General features: G+C 37.6%; 1 protein-coding gene and 1 long non-coding RNA gene across 3 annotated transcripts; both read left to right on the top strand.

Moving 5' to 3' along the window:
• The first annotated feature begins 309 nt into the window (after positions 1 to 309).
• LOC113665479 (inositol polyphosphate 5-phosphatase K) lies at positions 310 to 11196 on the top strand. Of its 2 annotated transcripts, none has more exons than XM_089190156.1 (13): positions 310 to 470; positions 1633 to 1743; positions 2352 to 2460; positions 3031 to 3147; positions 4762 to 4869; positions 5486 to 5553; positions 5803 to 5911; positions 6515 to 6627; positions 6925 to 7081; positions 7398 to 7472; positions 7794 to 7862; positions 8481 to 8663; positions 9147 to 11196. In XM_089190156.1, exons 1-13 carry the CDS (start codon positions 460 to 462, stop codon positions 9216 to 9218), a joined length of 1302 nt encoding a protein of 433 aa, XP_089046282.1. In that variant the 5' UTR covers positions 310 to 459; the 3' UTR covers positions 9219 to 11196. The 2 variants fall into 2 exon arrangements, with proteins under 2 accessions (XP_089046282.1, XP_089046281.1); XM_089190155.1 differs by having other exon boundaries at positions 4762 to 4881.
• A 5418-nt stretch (positions 11197 to 16614) lies between these two features.
• On the top strand, positions 16615 to 20368 carry LOC149036054 (uncharacterized). The gene is made up of 2 exons (XR_016181991.1): positions 16615 to 16773; positions 18728 to 20368. It is a non-coding gene; the product is annotated as an uncharacterized LOC149036054 (long non-coding RNA).
• Positions 20369 to 20494: the final 126 nt, after the last annotated feature.

The raw sequence follows: 20494 nt of genomic DNA, 5'->3' as shown, positions 1-20494 counted from the left end.
AGAGACTATATTCATCCTAAATGTAGCATTATAAAACTGTGATGTTGAAACATTTCTTTCTCCCTTTTAGCCAGCTCTTTCATTTCTTTCCACTATACAACATAACAAGTTACTCATGGTTAATGTGGAACTTATCATCTTCAAGCCAGACTCCAGAATTTTCAAAACTATTCTAGTTATTTTTATTTTGTGTGACTCCTTGGGGGTTTAGAGGAGAGATGTGCATTAGCTGTGTGGCAAACTAAAATTTTGTTATTTCGGTACCAGTCTGCTGCGAACTTTACATCGTCCCAGCTCTATTCGACCAGCGGTTACTGCCATGAGAATAAACATCTGCAGCTGTTTTCATCCTTGAGCGAAGCTTAGTGATTTTTCGAGAACCTGCAAGTTTTCTACCCGCAGTTGTACCTGTAGTGGTCCGCTGGGAAACATTAAGGTCCCTCTTTCTGTACAATCGATATGAGTTTGAGGTAAATAACCACTTTTGTTTTCGATAGAAGTTAGTTTTCGTGGCGTCTTTGACGTGGCGATGATTGACTGTGTGGCTAGTTCAAGTGATAAAAACTGCTTTTACTGTAATAGCTTTCTTTCTGAATGCGATAGTTCAGATCTAAATTTACGAAAACAACTGACTTTTGAAGTCAGGGGCGTATATAGTCCTTGAAAATGGTTCAAAGATCGAATGTTAAAAGTCTCAAATGGCTGACTTTGAAAATGAAAACCGGAATGTATTGGTAATATATATATATGTATTTAGATACTTGCTATGTATGTTCTGGTGAAAAAGGTGCTCTGTTTTGCGCATAGTTTTAAGAAATGCGCAGTGTTGCACTAAAGAGGTGAAAGAACTCCGCGACTTCGTTTACACTCATCATCACCCGAGTCGTACTCTGTTATTGGCAGTATACTCTTTTCGTTTGGTTCTTCTGCGGCGGGGCTTTCAATCTTTAATTTTTACACGAAGGAAGGGTAGACGGACTTGCTTTTAACTAGTAAGACTACTCTGTAAATCCGTATAGAGTTTTTCGTGCAGAAAAATCGTTCGGTACAGCATTCAAAATTTTCTAATGTAATTAGTTTTTACTGATGTTGGATATAAGTTGCAAGGAACAATATTGGAAGAAGTCGACATCGATAAATTGTAAATACTACTGGAAAAAACCTGTCTTTTCCTCTCATAACCGTGTCTAATAGCAGTTGAGTTGTCCTTTTATAGCTTGATAACAGAGTAATTTTTGATCTATAGTCAAAAGTGACACTCAAACTCTGCAGGTGATACACAAGCTCTGATATCTAACTCTGATTTCCCACATTATTTTACTTCATTTTCCATGGTCGTGTTTTCTGATGCACCTGGCCACTTCTTACAGTGCAATCTGACCAAAGAAAGATAATGCAAATTAACAGTGAACAAAATTGATAAATATTTTAATACCTGAATGCACATTTTCTGCCACTCTGTCAAAATTAAATTTCTCTCTCTGTTCTCTGTTAGCAAACAAACTTTTGCTGCATTCAGAAAAACCTGAAAAGAACACTTTATACTACTTGCAAATCCTATAAGCAATTCATGCTGACAAGACATTTATAATTTTTGATAGATGTGTTGGTCATAATTTTTATCCTCTGTAGAGTTCATGTGTGTACATGGAATGTCAAGGTAACACAACCACCAGATGAAGACTTCAGGTCACTTTTGCACCTTGACAATGAAGAACAACTTCCTGATATTGTTGCCGTGGGGTATGTATTCTCTCACTTAAACAAAGAAGTGTTTTTTATCTTGACAGTTCTTGTACTCCTAGATTTGTACGCGATGATATCTCTTTGCTTTACTTTATGTATTTGATACATGCCACACTATTTATATCAATAGTTTCCAAAGGATAAGTGAAATTAAAATGGAAATAGTAAATGAGGAATGGAAATAAGGTGAACAATGATAGTTTTCTATTAGTAGTGTTGTCTAATATCTGAGGTGTTTTTTGTAGTATGGTCAACGTAATAACTTGTGGCACATTAGATCCAATTTGTGTGTGTAAAATAAATCCTTCTTTAAAAAATACTCATTATCTGGCTAACATCAGTATTAGTCCAAGTAATTACTAGTTTCTAGTAAACAAATATATGTGGGTCAAGGCAAGCCACTAAAGGCTGAGATGAAGAGTGAAGCTGGTAATTCCCCTCTTAATAGAATTATTTGATTGATTGATAAGATTAATTTGTTTGAATATTGGATGATTTGTCATCAAAACAGTTTGATCATTTCCGTTATGAATGTGCACATATTAGTTCAGATAACCTTGGTTTATTCTCAAGCTTTTAATTAATATCATTGTATTGACTTGTAGTTTGCAGGAGGTTGATGCTAAACCACAGTCATTATTAATTGAATACATAAAGGAAAATTCCTGGGTAAAGATCCTTCAAGCCTACCTTGGGGCATATGGCTTGGTTAAGGTATATAGACATGATTATGTTTTTTTTTGCTTTTTGTTTTTGTTTTTTTTTCAGATACATAAAGGATATTAGGCCAAGCTGTAATGACACTATTTTTTTTCTCTGGAATGATGAAAACAATAATGTTTTAAATAAGTATTGTGACTTGGTAAAATGCTTTCCTTACTACCCAAAAATAAAATTCCTATCTTCAAGCCACCACCATCCTTTTGATCAAGTAAAAAAAAAAAGACAAACTAAGGTATTCAATACTACAACACTTTGTTCTTCTTGATGAAATAAGTAAGCAAGAGATTGAAAGGAAGAAATAGGCAGCAAAGATACATTTACAAAGAGAATAACACATGGGCACATGTACATGTAGACATGGAATTTCTCTTTGAGTGTTCATCCTGGTATCTCACGAGTACATGCGGTAAGCAAGTAAGATGTTGAGTTGAATGTAAGTAATGGGGAATTCCTACTTCTTTAGACTAACATGTAAAGCACCAAAATCAATGTTGGGATTATAAGGTTTCACTGAGTTTTTTTTTATGTGAAAAGGTTAATTTAGTGTACTTCTCATTGCAGCTCAAATCAATCCGCATGCTTGGAATGGTACACCTTGTAGCTGTTCACACCAAGCATCTTCCATATGTGCGTGAAATTAGACCTGGTTACTGCAAAACAGCACTTCTTGGCCTCCTGGTAAAGAGGATAGTTTTTATGTGTAATTAACCCTTTCACTCCCAAGATCTCATTGATAATTCTCCTTACTGTCTGCCATACAATTCTTATGATGTTTACTCAGAGAATTTGGTATTGGATCAACTAATAATCCCATAATGTATATTTTCCTTTGTTCTCATCACCTACTTGCATGATATTGTATTAATAATGTAAGGAGAACTTCTTGTCTTGGTCACTTGTGTGAGTGAAAGGGTTAAATCTCATTGTAGTTACATAAAGGTAAAGGTCAAGCATATAAGTCTCTTGCTAAATTGATATCTAAACACATCCTTATTCCCATAGCAACCAGAAATATATGCTACTCCTTTTGTTTGTTAAGTATCCCTGAAGATGTGACGGTACCCATTTTTGAGTGATTTTACAAAAAAAAATAACTGTCTGTTAACTCGTAGAGTATGTTGCTTCTACCAATCAAATTACCACATTAGGGTATGTATCTCACACCAATCAGATTGCTGCATTAGGGTATATATCTCTTACTGATCAGATTTCTTCATTTGGCTATGTATCTTGCACCAATCATATCACAGCATTTGGATATCGTGCACCAATTACAGTGCTTGGGTATTGTTTTCTTGTAAATGATGTCATGGAATCAGGGGGCTGTGCTCAAAGAGTGGCATTGACCACAAATTTTGTGCTTATGTAATAAGTGTCATGATTGTGGCCTTTGCAAGAGCTTTGTCAAGTGAGGTTGAGATTTTTGGAATATGAAAGATTTGCAGTTATTTTTTTGTGTTCCTTTTCTTACGTGGAACTTTATGCTACTGATAGTGAATTTTCCATTCTCCCACTTTTGACTTTTTCCAGGAGTAAAAGTGATTTTAGCTACCTTGAAATTAACCCAATTAGGTTTTAATTCCTTGTAAACAACCTGAAATTTATCATGTATTTCACACACCGAGGGCAAAGTCCAGATAGGCAACAACCAATCAAGGAGCCCTCTTTGAAATATTTTCCTTTCCTCTTGCTCAGTGTATCTTCCCTTATACAAGAACACAATATATCTTCAGTTTATTGTAGAGGAAACAATTTCAGTCTGCTTTTTGCAGTAAAATTATGTGGAATTATATTTTTGAGGCAACCAACTAAATAATTTTGATTTTCTTTTTGTTGGGAACAGCTGTAAGGGTAGTCTCTTTTGCAACCATTATTTGGTCTTGTCACACAATGGCTCTCTCTCCAATGGGGAATAGAAGTTGTTGTGTGATGAGAACAAACAATGACTGTGAAGGAGACTGCAGTAAGTGTGGCACCGTTGTATTTTATTTTTGCTCAGAAGTAATTAGACAATAGAGACAATAGACCACAAAATACCTGTGTGAATGTAGATAAATTATGTTTTTATCTTTCTGTTGACTTGAAGAAACAGGATATTTTGGTTCTTTTGAAAGTTATGAAAACATCAGGAACACAAAGGGTCCAGTCTCAACTTACCCAGCTAAAGAAGTAACTCTTGCATGCTATGCATGCCTATGTTTACTCCTGAGTGGAAAGAGGCACTTCTTACTCAGAATAACCAAGTTGTACTGTGAACCCATAAGCTTTTTTTCATGTAATTTACTCTTTTAGGGAACCAAAGGAGCAGTGTCATTAAGATTTACTCTTTATGGACAAAGCTTCTGCTTCATCAACAGTCATTTCTCTGCTCACGCTGACTATGAAGAACAAAGGAATCTGGTAGTACATCCAGTATGTTTGTCTGCACTTAATAATATGATATAATTCAAGTTAATAATAAAAGGCACATCATTATACATGATACTGAGCTTTCATAGACTTACTTTTCATACAGTTATATGTTCATGTACAGCTTGCACTATAAGAATTTGCACCTCAGATTAAAGTTGTCATATTATTTGGCTACTTCCTGCTTGTCAGATAGTAAAGAGAGTGTGATGGTGGCCCTGAGAAAATACAGAATGGAGTAACTGTCTCAAACTCCTTGCTTTTGCACCCTGTGATACTCTCAGATCCCATTTAATGAAACAAGTAGTAGGTTATTTGCATAACTAAGGTAGCATTACCTTCACAGGTCATCTTCAGCTTTTGAATTTCAGAGATTGCAAACTTGCAAATTCACCTACATGCACACTGTGGAGCAATTTCAGTGACCTGGGCCCAGTTGTATAAGAGGCAGATAATGCTATCCAACAGATAGATTGCTATCTGGTGGATAAGTAATAGCTAAACATATGGTGTTATCTACAAGATAGAGTTTTATTTGTTTTCCAACCTTTGAACAACCAGGGCCTGATGTTTTGATAATAAGTTTTTTTATTATCTATTAATTCAGGAATATGGGAGCATTAGTCAACATTTGCTATTTGCAAATTGTACACCTCAAAAAGCAATGGAACACAGGTACTATATCAAAATCCACATTCTATACATTTCAACTTGTTGTTGCAATTATTTTTGTTGCCAATGTTAGTAGTGTTGGGTATAGTGGTTATGGTGGACTGACACTAGTACTAGCTATTGGTGATCTGCAATGATGATGATGATAATGAAAATCTTGTTGTTCTTAATGAGGATGATGAGGATGATGTTGCCGTATATGATAATGATGATGATGACAATAGAACCACTTTTTCTTTTTCTGTCTTTCAGCTATGTATTCTGGCTAGGGGATCTCAACTACAGAATTAATGAAACCATTGACAACATCAGAGGGCTCTGTGCAAAAAATGATTACCCTGCACTATGGAAGCATGACCAGGTAGAGTAGAGTATTGTTTCACTTTTGTGTATTTTTTTTTATGGTCCATGGACATTGGCAGGAATTTATAGTTGGGTTGTCTTATACTATTTTATTTTGTTATCTTACACTATTTTATATGGTTATTTTGTTTTATGATAAATTGCCTTTTTATTACAATTGAAAGTCACTTTCACCCAAGGATCCTTCCCACCCCTAATCCTCATTTAACCCTTAGCTCCCATGAGTGACCAAGACAGAATTTCTCCTTACAATATCAATACACTATCGAGCAGACAATTGATGAGAAAAAAGAAAAATATCAATTAGGGAATTAATAGTTGATCCAATGCCAAATTTTCCAAACTAACAAGATCACAAGAAATGGCAGACAATAAGGAGAATAACAAATGAAGTCGTCCTCCCCAACCCCCGCCCCCCCCCCTCCTCCAACCCCTCCTCTCTCGTGTTATGGTGTCGAGAAGAAGGAACACTCTGAGAACAAGGATTTTGTTACGTGTCGTTTTTTTTTACCATGGCGCTTTAAGTCTACAACTTATTCACACAGGTAGAAATAAAACCTTATTGGATAGCGTTATTTTTATGGCTTTTTTCTATCCCCAGCTCTTACAAGGTCAGAAAGACGGCAAATGTTTTGAAAAGTTCCAAGAAGGAGAGCTTACCTTTCCACCTACTTACAAGTACAACCCTGGAACAGATCAGTGGGACACAGAAAGGTAGGTCACATGAAGCTACTCATGGAGTGCTTTTGGTTGGAGAACCAAAGCCTAAGAATTCGCAATGACCAATTAGATCAAAGATGGAGAACATCAAGAGCCAATGAGACCTCATATGATAGACATACAAATGACCTGAAGCCTGGGTTAGTTTGCATCTGATTGGTTGAGGAGGTGGCACTATTTTTCTAAACAAATAACAGAGCGTAGTTAAGTAGAGGCAGTAATGTTCTTTCCTGGACCACTTTTGACTCTCAGTTGAAAACTGCTCTTAAATCTGTTGTGATCCCGTTGCAGTGGAAAGTATCGCAAACCCGCCTGGACTGACCGAGTATTGTGGCTCGAATCTGAGGAGAGGAAAAACACTGTTACACTGGAGAGTTACGTTTCTTATCAGTCCTATCAAACAAGTGATCACAGACCTGTTGGAGCCTCGCTTGCCTTGAATCTTAATGTGAGTGGCTGCATATGAATGATATTAGAGCGCTGTGTGATATCGAAACTAATCGCAGGAGCCAATCAGGAAAAAGCATAGCGATACCAATGGCCTATCATTGCCCGTCATTAAACACACCCGGCTTAGAGCGCTGGAAAACAGGGTGACTAAGGGCTCGTCTATATTTATTTGCATCTGATTGATTGAGAAAAAAGTGCGATTTTCTAAACCAGTCGCAAGTTGCGATTAATTCAAACCAGTGCAGTCCCGGGTTGCATTTGAATCTCAAATGAAATTACGCTATCGCTGTGTTATTTCGTTTGCTTTCGCACAGGACTCGATCTCTTCAATGGAGGATCCTATCTCGTGGAAGTTGGATCTCATGAGTCTTCCCTGGTATGGCAATGAGGTTGGTATTTGCTAAATTAATCATGCCAAAACCAAAGAACTGTGAGAGGTAGTGGTCCGCATATAATGGGTGGCCGCGCTCCAGATCCAGAGAACTGGATCTTATGAGTAACAAGGGCCAGTCATATATGCAGACTTCAGCTGAGCTTTAAACGAAAATTGAAAAAAAGCCTTGCATTTTAGCGTACGCCGAAACTCTGAATTTATGCTTTGTGTATGTTGCGTGCCTGTCACGTGTATGCTACAAAAAAATGAGGTCAACAATTGAAACATCATATTGCGTCCGTTTTTTTTGTATTTTTGTTTGTTTTTTTCCTCGTAGGATGGTTTGTGTGTATACGTGGTGAAGAACTACAAGACGTACAGCTGGGATTGGATTGGTCTCTACAGGGTTTGTACATATTTTATCGTTTATAGGCCTTTCCAAAAATATCATCCTGTTTTAAACCTTCATTCTTTGTGCTGATGGTTTTGTTGGTAACAGTAGAAGAGGTTTATGATCTTTATGTGATGATTTAATATGAGTTTTAAAAGCGATAAAAGGACCTTTAGATCTCGGCCTTTCCCCTTCTTGACACTACATACAACTGATTATAATCGTCGAAGCAAGTGATCTTCGCTGACTTTGCTGGAAGTTGAAGTTCTTTGCGGCTTTAACCTGAGTTCGTAATGAAATCCATGTCGCCAGTAGACGCATTTAATTGCAAGAGCACTGCAAACTGGCTCGGTGAGAAGTTGCTCAGCTCTCAAACACCGAAAAGGGTTATTTCGCTCACAGTAGTTTTCTTTTGCGGGATGTACTGTTTCTTACGCCTTTGATGATCCTCCACAATCGCTGGATTTTTTTTGATAAGTAAGTGGCAAATCGTGAAGCGAAGTACGAAATGAAAAAATTACTTTCTAAGTTGATCGGTAAGGTTGGGTGTAGATAGCGACGATATTAAAGTAATCGACTCCGTCTTTACTGAATAACAATGCAACTAATTGCTTCGAAAATTGTTCGTCGTAGGTTGGTTTTCAACATGTCTTTGATTACGAAATGTATGAGTGGGCCGTGGGGGACGGGGACGAGTACGGCGAGAACGGCTGCGCGGTGTTGTTCGACTGTCTGCCAGAGGAGGCTGGCCATTACGTCATGTGTTACTATAGCTACAAGTTGGACTGCATTATTTCCGTCAGTGAACCATTTGAGGTTAGACCCAATACTTACTTCACTTTGTAATTACGTTCTCACGACGTTGCAAACATTTGTAGGCAAAGTAGGTGAAGGTAACTGATTGGATTTAGCTTTAGGGCACAATTTAAATTAAATTGATGTTTTTTTAATGAGAATTGTATGGGCAACTTGTCTGGCTTATTACTGACTCCAGCGGCCCTCCCACTTACTGGAAGGCAAATTTTAATTTTTCATTCTTGAAACTTGAATGGTTGATGTGCAATGCCGTTGCGAGGTAGGTTGCAAGAGACGTTTTCCTGACTATGTTTCCCCGCTTAACTCCAAAAGAGACGGGTGAATTCGAAGGGAAATTCGACGTCTCCAGTGGTTTCTTTGGGGGAGGAGCCTGGGCTGCGATATTAGTTGAACAGCGGTTGGATATGGATCCCTAGCGCTCGATAGCTTCACTTTTACTTCAGACTACTTCCTCTCATTAGCAAATTCTCTAATCTTCTCCAGATTCTTCCACCCCGAGATGAAGACAAGGATCCAGTTGAGGTTCAAGTCGAGCAGCCCACTGAGGATGTGTAAGCAACAAGGATGACAACAGCTTTTGCTAGACGCTGCACCGCTTCACAAACCGCACGAATGAGGAGATACTTTATGTAAATATTTTAGCACGGTACCTGAGCATATTTTTCCTAGCCGCCATTTTGAATGATGGGCGCTTTGCGTAACCTTGTCAGTGACGTGTCCTTGTTAATCGTATGGTGCGTTTAATGAGAAAAGAGAATCCAGAACTGGCTTCATGTAAGACTATGGAATCCTATATTAAGCTAGCACTGGCCTGAGACCCTTAATTGTCTTTCCATATATACTGTAAAATAAATCTTCGCTCACCGGACGACCTCTATCAAGTTAACGTGGACACCTAAAAAAAGGCTTTTGTAAAACGCTATTGTTACGTGAAACCTGTGGTGAGCGACAGCTGATGAGAGATTTGTGTTTCATTTTTAATGTATTGCAAAGAAGGACAGCATTCTTTACTTTTTAACACAATTCTTTTCGTAAGTAAGGGTTACTTTTTTTCCCTCTGCTGTTCAATGTCTAACTTTCTCAAAATTTCTGCCATAATTGTTTGTACTATGTTTATCTTCTTTCTGATAAAGAATTTGTCGTGAAGTAGAGCGAAGGGTATCTCTATAAGCACGGCAGCAGTTGCCGGGGAAGTCTCGGGATCTCGGAAAGTGTTCGCAAGCAGTCAGCCCTGAACTTTGTTTGGCCCTAGACTTCGCTAGGACTGTCCGATTTCGACTCCGTGATTCAAAATGGCAGTGATCGAGAGTAGATCGAAGGAAAATTTTTTAGTTAGTTTAACTTAGTTTTATTAACGAGTCCTTTGTCTATACACAGTTTTTTTAATTTATTATAACTTAAGCATCAAGGTCGTTATCTAATATAATGGATATCTGGAAACTTTTATGAAGATTTTACTAAAGTTATCGGTGAGGGTCGTATATGCTGTAAATACGAATTTTCATTAAGCAACAGTTTTTTCGATCCCAGTGCTTTTATCCAAGACTGATTTTAAAATAATCGGTAAATTTAGATTATAACTCAATACATAGGCGAACCCGATGAAAATGCACATCACCACATGCTTGATTTAGTTTTGCTTCCAATTGGTGGGGAACGGAATGATTTTAAATTGCTCACAGTGGGAGAAAGAGGCCCAATCTTCTGTCGAGTGTCGTTAAACGAAACCCCAAATAATAACCACAGCCAATTGTGGCAAAGCTGGATATAGTAAGGAGTCTTTAAGAAGTTTGGGAACTGAAAGTAAATGCTGTACAATGCGAGTAACTTAGTCAACGATTAGCTTTTATTTTGTATCTGATTGATTGATGAAGCGATACGAATCCTTTAACAGAATCCTATAACAGAGCGTGCGAGAGTTACACCAGCCTACTCCGGATTACCATCGACACTCAACTGAAATTGCCTTACATTAGGCTAATAGTGAAATAATCCCTTGCTTCTCTTAACCTTCTTTAAAATTCAAGCCACGAAAGTCACTTTTGTATTTTAGCGTACGTACTGCGAGCATCCATTAGACTATGCAACTCAGCAGGAAATCGATAGGCGGTTGAGCCCATCAAAGAAATTTGTCAGAGAGCATTTCGATGGATTGTCGAAAAACAAACATTGAAGCAATCTCATCAGCCAATGAGCGCTCAAAGTAAAACAGGGCAACTGTCTTGAGCGCTGGTACCTTCAGTATGATTGGTTCAGGGGAGAGGTTAGGAAAGAACCATGTAATCCTTGCTATCAGTCGACTTTTATTTACAAATTGCTCTGAATGAAGATGAAACGAAATATATCCCGTAATGCTGTTTAAGGTTGCACAAAGTAACATTAGTTTTGAAACAAATCCGATGGACAAATGATTTAGTGGTAAATATGAAACAAATCGTTAATAAAGTAGGTGAATATTTTAACATTATACTAAGTTAATATATGTGAAATCGACTCTGTTTAAGCTACGAAAATAAATATCAAAGCAGTGAAAGATTATTAGTCCTTTTATTCCGTTGATTGTGCGAAAATCTTTTAATTCACTTCCTAGTAGATGACTGGAATCTTCGAGATAGTGGCCTGTTTTTCCCCTGTTACGGTATAATCTTACCGACAGAAAAACGCTGCAATTCCACAAGCTAAACTACTTTATTAAACGGCGAGTAATGTTCTTAATAAGGAGCTAATCTTAGAGGTAATACAATACTTATCGTTAATAAAGTAATTAAGCCCTTAAAGTCTATATCCCAGCTCACCACCGACACAATCTCATTGCTGTCTCTAAAGTCTCCTGAAACGAGCAATCTTCCGCAGTAACTCTCTCTCGGTATAGCTTTCACTCCTAATACATAAGCGAGTCTATATGTATAAATATATTCACAAAGTGTTCCGGAACATTTCAGACGCTTACACAAGAACTATTTTAGTAATATTTCTTAATAAATACGATGAAATGTTCTGAAAGGTATGCAAGTGAGCATGACTTAGCAGTCTGGAAATTTCTGGAAGATTACATTTACAACAATTACTCATGACACCTCCCTCTCTTCTTACCCTCTCACTCAAAGGAGTGATCAACAAATAACTTCTCCACACAACATCAATACATTATCTTGCAAACAGATGACGAGAATCAACATGCACTTATTGTTCTCATTACCTCTCTGGTTGATATTGTATTGATACCGTAAGGAGATTTTTTGTCTTGGTCACTCATGGGAGTTAAAGGGTTAATGAATTATTTCCAAGAATTCTTTTATCTCTACAATGGCCATCTTTCATGCACTCAAAAACTGGTGAGTTGTCGCTCTCCTATACACAGTGCGGTCTACGACGGTGCGTAGCCGCTAAGCTATTAGCATTATCCACATTTAATGGGCTTATTCTATTTTGCGAAACGAAACGAAACCAAGGGAGATATAACGAAACTAAAGGAATAATGCAGATAAATTTTGTACTAGGGTAAAGATAGCTTTCACAAGGATTTTGGAGTAATCGTCTACTGATAAGAAGGATTTTTATTAATTTCACAAAATAGTAATTTTAGAAGAGTTACTATTTCGCGAAATCGACTATTTTCACCCTGCGGTGACAACGTGACCTCTTTCATGTCACAAAAGTATATTTAAACATTAAAAATTAGAATATCGCCAAAAATTTTGGCCCCCTCTTATTTCTTAAACCGTATTAGAATACATCTCGCAAAACAGTAATTTTAGGAAAGATGATATTTTATGAAATGGATTATTGGTCTTAAATTCCTACTTTGCGAAATGATTAAAAATCCTTCTTGTTAATTAACGATTACTCCAAAATCCTTGTTAAAGTTATCTTTACCTTATATTACAAAATATATCTGCATTATTCCTTCAGTTTTGTTATACCTCGCCTGGTTTCGTTTCGTTTCGAAAAATAGTTTAAGCCCCATTAATGAGGGTCCCAATGGGGTTAACCGTTAGCCGTAAAACGGCCAAAATATTTAGCCGTTAGACATAAAAATTGACAACTTTTAATCGTTAGTCGTAAAAAAAGTTAACCGTAAAAAATATCTCTGGTGGAGACAATGGAAAGGTGTTAACCGTTAGCCGAAAATTGGCCAAAATTTTAACCGATAGCCGTAAAAGCCATCACCCCATTGAGACCCTCATTAATGCACGTAATTTCACGGGTAATTAACGTGCAAAAGAAAAAAAAGGCGGCTTTTTACGGCCGGATTCCGACAATGTTAAGTGTCATGTGTATATATATGTTGAGCTGAAAAAAAAGCTTCTGTTTAAAAAGATCATGGGACAGAAAGTTTTAAAGGCAGAATTTTAGCTTCATTTCATTGAAACGACTGTTTGGCAAAGGTCATGGCGGTCAGCAGTTAGTTTATTCTTCGAGCCTCGATCCCAGATTGGTGTGGGATCGAGGTTCAAATCAGGACCAATCATAAAGTCGCATCCTTTCTCGGAAAACGACTATCCGACGGATTTCCTAGAATTGTTGTTCAAGTTAACTTTTAACGCAGTTGCTGTCTGTAGGGAATCTTTCGGAAAAAAACCAGAAGGAGAAAGACCTGTGTTGTTATTTTGTACTTCTTTCTTTGGAGGTAAGTGAAGAGCATTTCTTCTCTGTCGGGCGTTGACAAGACAAGAATTCTGCCAAAGATGAGATGCAATTAGCTTGTTTGTTCGTCATCCAGCCTAGGTGTTTTGGTCACGATGAAAGAAAAAACAGTCCTAACGATGGACGAAGTAACATCTAAAGGTTTAAATAAGATACTGTTTAGCTTTTCCGTCTACTCTGGACATATCCTGGGGTTAGAAAGAAGCTTTGAATGATTGCCGATGGTAGCTCCTTGAAGACAGCAGCAGTACAGTAGATCGAAAATTAGGCTGAAAATTTTTCCAAAAACTTATCTTCGGGAAACATTTAAACCCTTCATCTTGAAACTGTGCATCTATCACACTTTGCAGTTAAACGTAAATATGATTATTTGAGCGATATTCATTCTAAAAACATTTGCGTAGCTAGTGGTGTGTCGAGAACAACCTATTTGAGCTCTATGTTTCAGTATGTATTCGTTTTTAATAAGAAATTTTTTGATTTTATTTACCAGAACTAAAAGAGATGTTTAGACTCTAATCAGGCCATTATAGAGTTCTGTGGTACATTGATTAGATGCCGAGGCTTCAAGTATATTTTTTATATATTTGGGGACAAAAATAAAACAAATTCAGGCCCAGTTCGGACGTCGTGCTTCCGCCGTGCCGAACTTATTTCAGGAATTAAGTTTATTGACCTGAAATTGTTGTGTTCGTCGGTGATCTATTTTCATTCGTTTATCCTGTTTGCGTGTTTTAGTTTCTACACTGCAATACTTTTAAAACCAGAGTGATCGAATAGTTCTTTCTCAAACTGTAAACAAGCAACATGAAAGCTTTAACAGTTGAATTATACTTCGTAATCGTAACTCGTAATCGAATAAATTCGTCAGGTATAAGTATCATTTGAGTTTCTGCATTGCAAAATTGACACTCAAAGAATAATCATGGTTGACATAAATAGTCTATTAATTTACCTTCTATATTCGGTATAATCGCGTGATTTATACTTGCTGTTCATTCGATTCCTCAGCGGCAAACGGTGACTCAAGGTCATGTTTATTTAAGGCTGGACCAGCGCTAATGACTGGATACATTAGGATTAGGAAAACGTACCACCCTATTTATCAGATAGAAATTTATGCATTCGAACAACCAGAGCAAGGTGTACAGCTGAAATGATGTGCCAGACATCTCATTTTGCTTGGTCATTAACTTTCAGTAAAATGGCGTCTGTTGTAAAGTATATCGTCATGTTGGCCATGTTTATCCAGATTGCCCAGTCGGGTCCACTGGCGTATGGAATCTGCCAGACTGGGTGTAACACAGTACCTCGCCTTTCGTTTCGTTTCGTTTCGAAAAATAGTGTAAGCCCCATTAATGCACATAATTTCACGTGTAATTAACGTGAAAAAAAACGCTTCTGTTTAAAAAGATCATGGTACAGTAAGTTTTAAAGGCAGAATTTTAGCTTTATTTAATTGAAACGGCTGTTTGGCGAAGGTCGTGGCGGTCAGCAGTTAGTTTATTTTCGAGCCTCGATCCCAGATTGGCGTGGGATCGAGGTTAAAATGAGGACCAATCATAAAGTCGCATCCTTTCTCGGAAAACGACTATCCGACGGATTTCCTAGAATTGTTGTTCAAATTCAGTTACAACTCAGTTGCTGTCTGTAGGGAATTTTTCGGAAAAAAACCAGAAGGAGGAAGACCTGTGTTGTTATTTTGTTCTTCTTATCTTTGGAGGTAAGTAAAGAGCATTTCTTTGCTGTCGGGCGTTGGCAAGACACGAATTCTACCAAAGATGAGATGCCATTAGCTTGTTTGTTCGTCATCCAGCTTAGGTGTTGTGGTCACAATGAAAGAAAAACAATCCTAGCGATGGGCGAAGTAACATCTAAAAGTTTAAATAAGATACTGTTTGGCTTTTCCGTCTACTGTGTACAGATCCTAGGGTTAAAAAGAAGTTTAGAATGACTGCCGACGGTAGCTCCTCGAAGACAGCAGCAGTACAGTAGATCAAGAATTGGGCTGAAAATTTTCCCAAAACTTGTCTTCGGGAAACATTTAAACCCTTCATTTTGAAACTGTGCATTTATCCAACTTTGGAGTTAAATGTAAATATGATTATTTTGAGCAATATTCATTTTAAAAACTTTTGCATAGCTGGTGGTGTGTTGAGAACAACCTGTTTGAGCTTTATGTTTCAGTATGTATTCGTTTCATTTGAAATTTTTGGATTTTACTTATTAGAACTTTAAGAGATGTTTAGACTCTTATCAGGCAATTTAAAGTTCTGTGGTACACTGATTAGGTGCCGAGGCTTCAGTTATATTTTTTTATTTATTTGGGGACAAAAATGAAACAAATTCAGGCCCAGTTCGGACGTCGTGCTTCCGCCGTGCCGAACTTAATTCAGGAATTAAGTTTATTGACCTGAAATTGTTGTGTTCGTCGATGATCTATTTCCATTCGTTTATCCTGTTTGCGTGTTTTAGTTTCTACACTGCAATACTTTTAAAACCAGAGTGATCGAAAAGTTCTTTCTCAAACTGTAAACAAGCAACATGAAAGCTTTAACAGTTGAATTATATTTCGTAATCGTAACTCGTAATCGAATAAATTCGTCAGGTCTAAGTATCATTTGAGTTTCTACATTGCAAAATTGACACTCTAAGAATAATCATGGTTGACATAAATAGTCTATTAATTTACCTTCTATATTCGGTATAATCGCGTGATTCATACTTGTTGTTCATTCGATTCCTCAGCGGCAAACGGTGACTCAAGGTCATGTTCATTTAAGGCTGGACCAGCGCTAATGACTGGATACATTAGGATTAGGAAAACGTACCACCCTATTTATCGGATAGAAATTTATGCATTCGAACAACCAGAGCAAGGTGTACAGCTGAAATGATGTGCCAGACATCTCATTTTGCTTGGTCATTAACTTTCAGTAAAATGGCGTCTGTTGTAAAGTATATCGTCAAGTTGGCCATGTTTATCCAGATTGCTCAGTCGGGTGCACTGGCGTATGGAATCTGCCATACTGGATGTAACACAGTACCTCGCCTTTCGTTTCGTTTCGTTTCGAAAAATAGTGTAAGCACCATTAATGCACATAATTTCACGGGTAATTAACGTGGAAAAAAAAACGCTTCTGTTTAAAAAGATCATGGGACAGTAAGTTTTAAAGGCAGAATTTTAGCTTTATTTAATTGAAACGGCTGTTTAGCAAAGGTCGTGGCGGTCAGCAATTAGTTTATCCTTCGAACCTCGATCCCGGATTGGCGTGGGATCGAGGTTAAAATGAGGACCAATCATAAAGTCGCATTCTTTCTCGGAAAACGACTATCCGACGGATTTCCTAGAATTGTTGTTCAAATTCAGTTATAACGCAGTTGCTGTCTGTAGGGAATTTTTCGGAAAAAAACCAGAAGGAGGAAGACCTGTGTTGTTATTTTGTTCTTCTTATCTTTGGAGGTAAGTGAAAAGCATTTCTTTGCTGTCGGGCGTTGGCAAGACAAGAATTCTACCAAAGATGAGATGCCATTAGCTTGTTTGTTCGTCATCCACCCTAGGAGTTGTGGTCACGATGAAAGAAAAAACAGTTCTAGCGATGGGCGAAGTAACATGTAAAGGCTTAAATACGATACTGTTTGGCTTTTATGTCTACTGTGTACAGATCCTAGGGTTAAAAAGAAGTTTCGAATGACTGCCGACGGTAGCTCCTCGAAGACAGCCACAGTACAGTAGATCAAGAATTAGGCTGAAAATTTTCCCAAAACTTGTCTTCGGGAACCCTTCAAACCCTTCATTTTGAAACTGTGCATTTATCCAACTTTGGAGTTAAATGTGAATATGATTATTTTGAGCAATATTCATTCTAAAAACATTTGCGTAACTGGTGGTGTGTCGAGAACAACCTGTTTGAGCTTTATGTTTCAGTATGTATTCGTTTCATTAGAAATTTTTGGATTTTTCTTATTAGAACTTAAAGAGATGTTTAGACTCTAATCAGGCCATTATAGAGTTCTGTGGTACACTGATTAGGTGCCGAGGCTTCAAGTATATTTCCGATATATTTGGGGACTAAAATGAAACAAATTCAGGCCCAGTTCGGACGTCGTGCTTCTGCCGTGCTGAACTTAATTCAGGAATTAAGTTTCTTGACCTGAAATTGTTGCGTTCGTCGGTGATCTGCTTCCATTCGTTTATGCAATGTTTGCGTGTTTCAGTTTCTACACTGCAGTACTTTTAAAACCGGAGCGATCGAATAGTTCTTTCTCAAACTGTAAACAAGCAGCATGAAAGCTTAAACGGTTGAATTACCGTAAAATTCCGAAAATAAGCCCTGGGGCTTCTATTTTTGAAAGGACCTTTTTGAGGGGCTTATTAATGAAAGGGGCTTATATTCGGCTTAATAGAGGACGGAAATTTGCGTTTCAAAATTGGCGGGGCTTATAATTGGAGGAAAATTTGTGTCAAAATTTTTGAATGTGCAACTGGTGATATTAGGGTTTTGGCTAGAAATTCGTAAAAAATTAATCACAGTGAAAATGCCAAGTTCAAACACAATGGCAATAAACTTTATTAGAACAGAAATACGGTAAAAACGGTAACATTGTTCAGGCTCAAAGTTCATCCGCAACCTCCGGCACAGATTTTAGGTTCCATGCTCAAAGATGGGACAATACATTTTATCATCGTAAAGGTAACAGGTGAAAAGCGAGGAGCACCAGAGGGAGTTTGGGTTCAGGGTGGGAGGATTGAACTTCTTAGCAAATACTTTGTCTACGAACCGAAGGAATTCAAGGCGTGAGTGAAGAGCGAATTGCGTAAAAGACAATAAACTTCAACACTTCTTGACCACATTGCTTTAGTGCACGGAATCATTCTTTTATGACTAAAAAGGCGTCCTAATAATGGAATGTATAGTTTGCTTCGGTTTGTATAATTGAGGATAATTTCCGAATACAAGCCCCGGGGGCTTATATTCGGAGGAGCTTATTATAGGAGGTATTTTTGCGTTTCAGATTTGGGGGGCTTCTATACGGAGGGGCTTATTTTCGGAATTTTACGGTATACTTCGTAATCGAATAAATTCAGGTATAAGTATCATTTGTGCGTCTAAAGTGCAAAGTTAACACTCTAAGAATAGTCATGGTTGACTTCAATAGTCTATTAATTGCCTTCCATACTCGGTATAATTGCGTGATTCTTACGTGCTGTTCATTCGATTCCACAGTGGCAAACGGTAACGCAAGGTCATGTTTGTTTAAGGCTGGACCAGCGCTAATGAATGGGTAAATTAGGATTAGGAAAACGTACTACCCTATTTATCAGATAGAAATTTATGCATTTGAACAACCGGGGCAAGGTATACAGCTGAAATGACGTGGCAGACATCTTATTTTGATTGATCATTAACTTTCAGTGAAATGGCTTCTATCGTAAAGTACATTGTCGTGTTGGCCATGTTTATCCAAGTTGCCCAGTCGGGACTACTGGCCTATGGAATTTGCCAGACTGGATGTAACGGAGTCTGGGTAGCCTGTGTGTCTGCTGCTGGTGGTGTGGCAGGTGTTTCCACAGGAGGCGCAGCAGTCCCAGTTGCTATTCTGGCATGTAATGCTGCCCAGGGAGCTTGTATGGCTGCGTGTGTCGCTGCTGGTCTTTCACCCACACTATAGGTGAAAATGATGAGGACTGACGGTTTTTTCCCTCTATAACTCATAATTGTTTCTTGTCTAGCTTTTTAGGTTGGGGAAAAAACGTATTCAGAGGTGTGTTTCTACAGGAATTACTTTTAAATGTTACAGGAGTTGCCTATATTAGTGTATATCTAGCAAAACATTTCAAAAACTTGTTTAGTGATTCAGAGCAAAGTTAAAAAACTTCAAGTGTGTAATATCCTATACAACGAGCTTGTTAATGTGTAAAAGCGTATTTAGAGGTGCGTTTCATTTTGACAATCGTAATGCTATATGGAGTACTTTTAAATGTTGGAGGAGTTGCCTATACCAGTGTATATCGAGCAAAACATTAATATTCCATAACTTGGTTAGTGATTCAGAGCAAAGTTAAAAAACTTCAAGTGTGTAATATCCTATACAACGTACTTGTTAGTGTGTCACAAAAAAAGACCTGAGAAGCAGATTAAAGCATTAATTTCACTCTCATGTGGTTACATATGAAGACAATTCATTAACAAATGATGATCTCAGTGAATTTATCTCAATTCAGGAAGATTACATCTCAAAAGGAAGAAATAAGCTTTATATGGAACTAACCATCCCTTATTTTAAAAAGAACTATGCAAATAAGTGTCAGCATCAAACGTGGCCAGGATATACTGTTGACCACATTCAAAATTTTGAACAAGAAGGATACGCCAAGGTATTCTTCTAATCTGCTGATGAACACACGGAGGAACAAACAAGTGTTACGGGAAAATTTACTCATTTTCCCGTGTGTGTTATTCGGAACATATTTATTCGTAAACTTTCACATTTAACCATTTCAAGTCCTTTCATTTTAATAAATCAAAAATGTATAAAAACCACAGTAGCTTTTAGAATAGATTTTGCTTGTTACTCGCTTTCATTATGCACCTGCATGTCGGTACTTTTGTTATTTGTTAAATGGTTTTTTAGGTAAATATAAGTGTTAATGGTCTTTCTGGAAAAATCGGTTTTCATGGTAGTTTGCAGCTGAGTTTATACTCGTAACTTTAATTTCTTTTCATAAGATAGTTTCCACACCAACCTTGCATTGGTAAGCAGAAAACTTTTAATTGCTTTTCCGTTTTTATTTCCTAAGCTACGCTGCTGCAATTAAGATAGGTATTGTTTTCTATACCAGAGCTGTAAATTCGCACCTAAGTTTCCTATTTTTAATGGCCTAGAGTTTATTGCATCCGTCTTTTTAATTTTGAAATTCTGTGTAACAATAGCACCTCACACCAGTTAGTTCTTAAGCAAGCACCTTGTACAGCCTTGATCATTACAAACTTGAGTACGCTAGAGGTCATGTCGCTTGTTGGCCTGACCTAGAATAAAAGTACTGTGGAACCAAACGCTGTCTCATCCTTGACGTCCGTACAAGTTCACTAGAAGCAGATCTTCGTGTACCAGGGAATCGTGAAGAGTTTCCATTCTCGCTGCCAAGTGGTCTCTACCGAGTTATTTCCCCCAGTTGTTAT

The sequence above is a fragment of the Pocillopora damicornis genome, chromosome 12, assembly GCF_964200805.1.
Source record: "Pocillopora damicornis chromosome 12, jaPocDami1.2, whole genome shotgun sequence".
In the NCBI taxonomy this organism is placed as follows: Eukaryota; Metazoa; Cnidaria; class Anthozoa; order Scleractinia; family Pocilloporidae; genus Pocillopora; species Pocillopora damicornis.
Note: the sequence above shows the minus strand (reverse complement) of the source record. Positions and strands in the feature narration are given on the sequence as shown.

Bases quoted from the DNA above. Each gene is read 5' to 3' on its own strand.
- LOC113665479 (XM_089190155.1), top strand. The intron at 5,554-5,802 runs GTACTATATCAA...TCTGTCTTTCAG, and splicing joins CAAAAAGCAATGGAACACAG to CTATGTATTCTGGCTAGGGG. The intron at 6,628-6,924 runs GTAGGTCACATG...ATCCCGTTGCAG, and splicing joins GATCAGTGGGACACAGAAAG to TGGAAAGTATCGCAAACCCG.